The sequence below is a fragment of the Amblyraja radiata genome, chromosome 10 (genome assembly GCF_010909765.2).
Source record: "Amblyraja radiata isolate CabotCenter1 chromosome 10, sAmbRad1.1.pri, whole genome shotgun sequence".
NCBI classification, from domain to species: domain Eukaryota; kingdom Metazoa; phylum Chordata; class Chondrichthyes; order Rajiformes; family Rajidae; genus Amblyraja; species Amblyraja radiata.
Window position 1 is genome coordinate 34,440,851 of NC_045965.1, and position 6,000 is coordinate 34,446,850.

Consider the following 6,000-nt stretch of genomic DNA (forward strand, 5'->3'; position numbering starts at 1 on the left):
GAGCCTCGGTTTAAAGGACAAATTGTATAAGATGTTGAGAGTAGACAAAAATGCTGGAGAAACTCAGCGGGTGAGGCAGTATCTATGGAACGAAGGAAATAGGCAACGTTTCGAGTCGAAACCCAGACCGATGTGAGGGTGGGGGGGGCGGGAGGAAGAAAGGAAGAGGTGGAGCCAGTGGGCTGAGGGAGAGCTGAGAAGGGGAGGAGAAAGTAAGGACTACCTGAAATTAGAGAAGTCAATTTTCATACTGCTGGGGTGCAAACTGCCCAAGCGAAATATGAGGTGCTGCTCCTCCAATTTACGGTGGTCCTCACTCTGGCCATGGAGGAGGCCCAGGACAGAAAGGTTGGACTCGGAATGGGAGGGGGAGATGAAGTGCTGAGCTACCGGGAGATCAGGTTGGTTATTGCGAACCGAGCGGAGTTGTTCGGCGAAGCGATCGCCAAGCCTACGCTCGGTCTCCGTGGTTGTAAGGGAAAGTGCCCGGAGAGGGGGTGGTTCGGGCGGAAAGGGTTGAATTGACCAGAGAGTTATGGAGGGAGCTGTCTCTGCGGAAAGAAGACGGGAGGAGATGGGAAGATGTGGCAAGTGGTGGGATCACGTTGGAGGTGGCGAAAATGTCGACGGATTATTTGTTGTATGTGATGGCTGGTAGGGTGGAAGGTGAGGACAAGGGGGACTCTGCCCTTGTTACGAGTGGGGGATGGGGAGTGAGAGCAGAATCACGGGATATAGAAGAGACCCTGGTGAGAGCCTCATCTATGGTAGAAGAGGGGCACCCCCGTTCCCTGAAGAATGGAACACCTCATCGAGTCAAGTCAAGTTTATTCGTCACATACACATACGAGATGTGCAGTGAAATGAAAAGTGGCAATGCTCACGAATTATGCAAAAAAACAAACACACAAACTACAAACAGAATGGAACTGAATCACATATTCACATATTACATATTTGTGAGAGGGAAGAAAAATGACAAAACAGCAATTTTAAAAAGACACCACACAACAGTAAAATGGTACAGTAAAGTTAGTCCCTAGAGAGATAGGAGTTTACAATACTAATGGCCTCTAGGAAGAAACTCCTTCTCATCCTCTCCGTTCTCACAGCATGGCAACGGAGGCGTTTGCCTGACCGTAGCAGCTGGAACAGTCCGTTGCTGGGGTGGAAGGGGTCTCCCATGATTTTGTTGGCTCTGGAATTGCACCTACTGATGTATAGTTCCTGCTGGGGGGCGAGTCTAGTTCCCATAGTGCGTTCGGCCGAATGCACTACTCTCTGCAGAGCCTTCTTATCCTGGGCAGAGCAGTTCCCAAACCAAATCGTGATCCTGGGTGCAGATGCGGCCTAGATGGCAGGATTGGGAGTAAGGGATGGAGTCCTTATAGGAAGCAGTGTGGGAAGAAGTGTAGTCCAGATATCCATGGGAGTCAGTGGGTTTATAGTGGATGTCGGTCAGTAGTCTATCACCTACGATGGAGATAGTAAGGTCAAGAAATGGTAGGGAAATGTGGGAAATGGTCCAGGTGTATTTGAGTGCCAGATGGAAGTTAGTGGTGAAATAGATGAAGTCAGTGAGTTGTGTGTGGGTGCAGGAGGTAGCACCAATGCAGTCATCGATGTAGCGGAGGTAGAGTTTGTGGATAGGGCCACGGTACGTCTCGAACAAGGATTGTTCGACGTACCCTACATAGAGGCAGTCATAGCTGGGCCCCATGCGCGTGCCAATAGCTACGCCTTGTATTTGGAGGAAATGGGAGGAGTCAAACGAAAAGTTATTAAGGGTAAGGACCAGCTCTGCTAGGTGGAGGAGAGTATCAGTTGACGGGGATTGGTTGGTTCTCCAGTCGAGGAAGTAACGGAGGGCTTTGAGACCCTCCTGGTGGGAGATAGAGGTATAGAGTGACTGGACATCCATGGTGAAGATGAGGGAATGGGGGCCTAGAAAATGGAAGTCTTGGAGTCGACAAAGAGCATGTGAGGTGTCTTGAACATAGGTAGGGAGGGATTTGACCAGGGGGGATAGGATGGAGTTGAAGTATGTGGAAATAAGTTTGGTATGAGACTAACAGGCAGAAACAATGGGTCTACCGGGGCAGTCAAGTTTATGGATTTTGGGGAGAAGGTAAAATCGGGCCATGCGGGGCCGGGGAAAGATGACGTTGGAGGCTTGGGAGGACAGGGAGCCAGAGTTGATTAAGTCAGTTGAAGAAGGGTTTCGACCCGGAATGTTGAGAACGGTTTCGACCCAAAACTTTGCCTATTTCCTTCGCTCCATAGATGCTGCCTCACCCGTTGAGTTTCTCCAGCATTTTTGTCTCCCTTCGATTTTCCAGCATGGTTTGATGTGTTGTGACCTTATGGATACATCGTACACTATGATATTAATTTATTTTGTTTTCAGGCCTCTGATCAAAAGAAATGCCAGATGTATCATTACAATTAGTACTATAATTATATTAAATTGAATAACTCTTAATGACCAATATAATGGGAATTGTTTTTTGTAATGTGTTCAACAGGAAGCTATGGAAAAAATGGGAAAAATTGGAAAAATAATTCATCCAGATCTTGCACAAAAGAGGTAATTAATCTTGAAATGTTTAAACTTATTCTGCCTTTTCACCACCCATCATGAATATTACCGAATGAAGAGAACAAGATGCCCAGTCTTGGCAAGTAGGAAGCAGTCTCTACAGGGCAGAAATGGGTGGAGATGGGAAGATGTGATTTGTGGTGGGAGAATGATGGAGGTGAAGGAAATGTTGGTGGTTGATGTGATGGATACAGAGGCTGGTGGAGTGAGAGGTAAAGACCAGGGGAACTCTGTCCTTGTTGCATCTGGGGGAGAGGGAGCGAGAGCAGAACTGCGGGCTTCAAAAATACGTGGATGAGGGATCCGTTTATGACAACCCAGGAGAAACCACGTTCACTAAAGAATGAGGACCTCGGATGACCTCTCATGGAAAGCCTCATGTTGGGAGCAGAAGCAGCAAAGACGGAGGAATTGAGAGTCAGGGATAGCATCTTTGTGGGAGTCAGTAGGCTTGTAATGGACATCAGTCCTTAGTCTGCCCCCTGTGATGGAGACAAAGAGATCAAGAAAGGAGAGAGATAGTTCAAATGAATTTGAGGGCAGGGTGGAAGTTAGTGGTGACGTTAAAGTAGTCTATGAGTTCTGCACGAGTATAGGAAACAGCCCCGATGCAGTCGTCGATGTAGTGGAGATGTTTTCTAAACCTTGCTTAGCTTTAAAATGCAATTTATGGAGATACTCTCAGACAAATAAAGATAGAAGAGTTGTCTTACTCTTTCAGCTTCCGCATGTAATAACATTTCATGCTTTTGAAAAGTTTTATTGTCCTTGAAGTCCTTTAGGATGCCGTGCTAAAGGCATTACAATTCACCACCACAGAATACGCCCAAAGAAAAGAAAATGCCCCTTCTTTCGCCAAGAAATATCATAAATCTTAACTCTTTCCCAAATTGTTGTCAGTAACATAATTTTCTACTGAGCTGACATGGATGCTTGCACATTAAATTTCACCCAATTTGCTTGTTATCTTTGCAATTTCTTATCCTCCATTAATTTTGCTTCACATATTATTTCCGCAACTATTTAACCTTCTTGTCACAAACTAGGATCGATTGAGCTGCTCTGCAAAGAGTTGGCATGAACTCAATCAGTCAAATGGTCTCCCTCAATGCCATCATGGCTCCATGACGAAGATGACATTGCTGCAATTTTTTTTTCTGGAAATAAGCTGTTAATGGTGTCAGTGCCACTTCCATTCAAGAGGCTGCAAATCAGGGAAGTGCTGGCAATATGCCGCAGAGACAGAAAATTAATCATTTGTCACTTCAACCATCACACAGAGCAGCCAAATAACAGTCAAAAGAAGGAAGTAGCCATATATGGTGAAATAATTGTATACATGCAAGTTATTTCTTACCTGTCTTTTTAAGTCGCAATTTAATCAATTTCACCCTGACTTCACACACATTTTTTCCTCCTTTGGAAAATCCCATGAACTTTGTTTGCAACACAAAATGATTGGACCTCATATGAAGTGTCTCCAGCCTATTTTCTTCTCCTTTGGAAATAAGCAAACCTCCCCAATACAAAGCAAATTCAGTCAGTCTGTCAGCAGAACAACTTCAGTAGTGAAACAGTTTTTCATCTGATCAATCACCTAAGCCCAAAAGAACTTCAGTTCTTTTTCAAATTCTATCATCTACAATCTAGCAAGTATCAAACACACTTCTAAATCCTTTGTAGTGAGATTATAAAACACATTTAATTGCACTCCAGACTGATACACAATTTACAATGGGAAACAGATGTCAGTGCAATACTGAATATCCTGGCAGATGATATCACTCCATGTACTGGTATCATTCTTACAAATGTGAACACCACATAGATTATTTTAGATAATGGTACAATATAGTTCATTAAATCAGAGAAATAAACCCTTTTAATCCATCAAGTAATTTCTATCAGTAATTTAAAGTTCATTGCACTATTCGTCTAGTCTAGAGTTTCTTAGTTTCCAAGTACCATATAAATTGCACAATCAATAACTAATAATTTTTTTTTTACTTTGTTCTAATACTATAATTCATTTGATAGTGAAACACCATGTGAGTTTTGATGCTAAATTGAACCTCTCTGTTAGATTGCAAGCTAATCTGAACCCCTTTATTACATTGCATTGCAAATTCACTTCCTGCCCACTGGCCATTACCCTTCACAAAACGACTCTCATGTATCCTTCATGCTTTTTATAGATAAATATAATTTTGGTTATGTGTTCTTTATACTGGTTTCACAAAAAAAAATGCCATTAGCCTGAAGCATTTGAGTAAAAGCTACACGGCCACTGAACACAGTATAAAAACTGCAGGGTCAAGGCAGTTTTTCATCCATCATTGAAACACAGCACAGGAAACATCTGGGCCCCAAACTTTTGCAGGCACGCATGTTGTGCATTATTCCCGTGTGTCTGCTCATCGATCCTGCACAGAGGAAATCCCAGGGGAAATGGGCTTTAGCCTAAGGACCAGTAAAGTTTGTCTCATATTGTTATTTGGTTGCTGTAAATGTGCCTAAGCTTCAAACATAGAGACATATTTCTGCAACGGGATACCATTCAAATCACATCTGCCGTCTTCTAAATGAAACAAATCAGACCAAAACAAGTAATTTCACTTCCAGGAGGTTGTATTTTATTAAATAGCTTTACTATGTTTTTGTAGGTATTATGACAACAAATACAAAGTCTTCCTGAAACTTGCTGACCACCAGAAGGAGTACAGAGCTATAATGCAAAACATCTGATAGCTACAGCATAGTGGAGGAAATGGCCAGAGTTCATTCGATATATTTTACTACTTTCCATGTGAAGTTACTGTTAGTAGATCACAACCTTCGGGTTTTTTTAAAATGAAAAACATGCTGTGTAAAACATGAACTTAAATTTTGGATTCAGTTGGAATAAATGTTACATTGTGTATTCTCAATAAAAAAAATTTTAAATATGTAAACAGTTGAAATATGCAAGCAGTTTCACTTTCATGTTAACACTAAACCATCTTGTAAATCAGATGTTAATGCCGAGGAGGCTCATTCTGATATTGATTATGCATATTTACTGCAATTTTGTGACCGCATGTTTGTATAGAATTGTTGGGTTGCTCAGACCTGACATAACCCAACGTTAGTGATTACAACAGCTATACAGGATGCCTGATCACCCCCAACTAACCTTTCATCCCTCCCCCCCCCCACCCCAGTGACCGAAACCTCAGGAGGCTCAGGTAAGTTATTTTTATTTTTGAAATGCTTTCATGCTGGCTGAGAGAAAATTCCTTCCTGCACTTGTGAATCTCTGATATTCCCCTGCACTCCTATTTTAATCCACTGCAAAAAATTCAATTGTGTTGCGTGAGCTTAAAAGGCTGGGAGAGAGTGTGAAACATCAGTGTGCTGACACT

General features: G+C 42.6%; 1 protein-coding gene across 2 annotated transcripts in view; it reads left to right on the top strand.

Moving 5' to 3' along the window:
- The window catches only part of fggy (FGGY carbohydrate kinase domain containing), a 178,323-nt gene extending 172,773 nt beyond the window's left edge, over positions 1-5,550 (top strand). For both annotated transcript variants that reach the window (XM_033028522.1, XM_033028523.1), the window contains exons 15-16: positions 2,526-2,587; positions 5,263-5,550. In XM_033028522.1, the coding sequence (XP_032884413.1) occupies positions 2,526-2,587; positions 5,263-5,344 (144 nt within the window). In that variant the 3' untranslated portion in view covers positions 5,345-5,550. The remainder of the gene's footprint in view (positions 1-2,525; positions 2,588-5,262) is intronic.
- Positions 5,551-6,000: the final 450 nt, after the last annotated feature.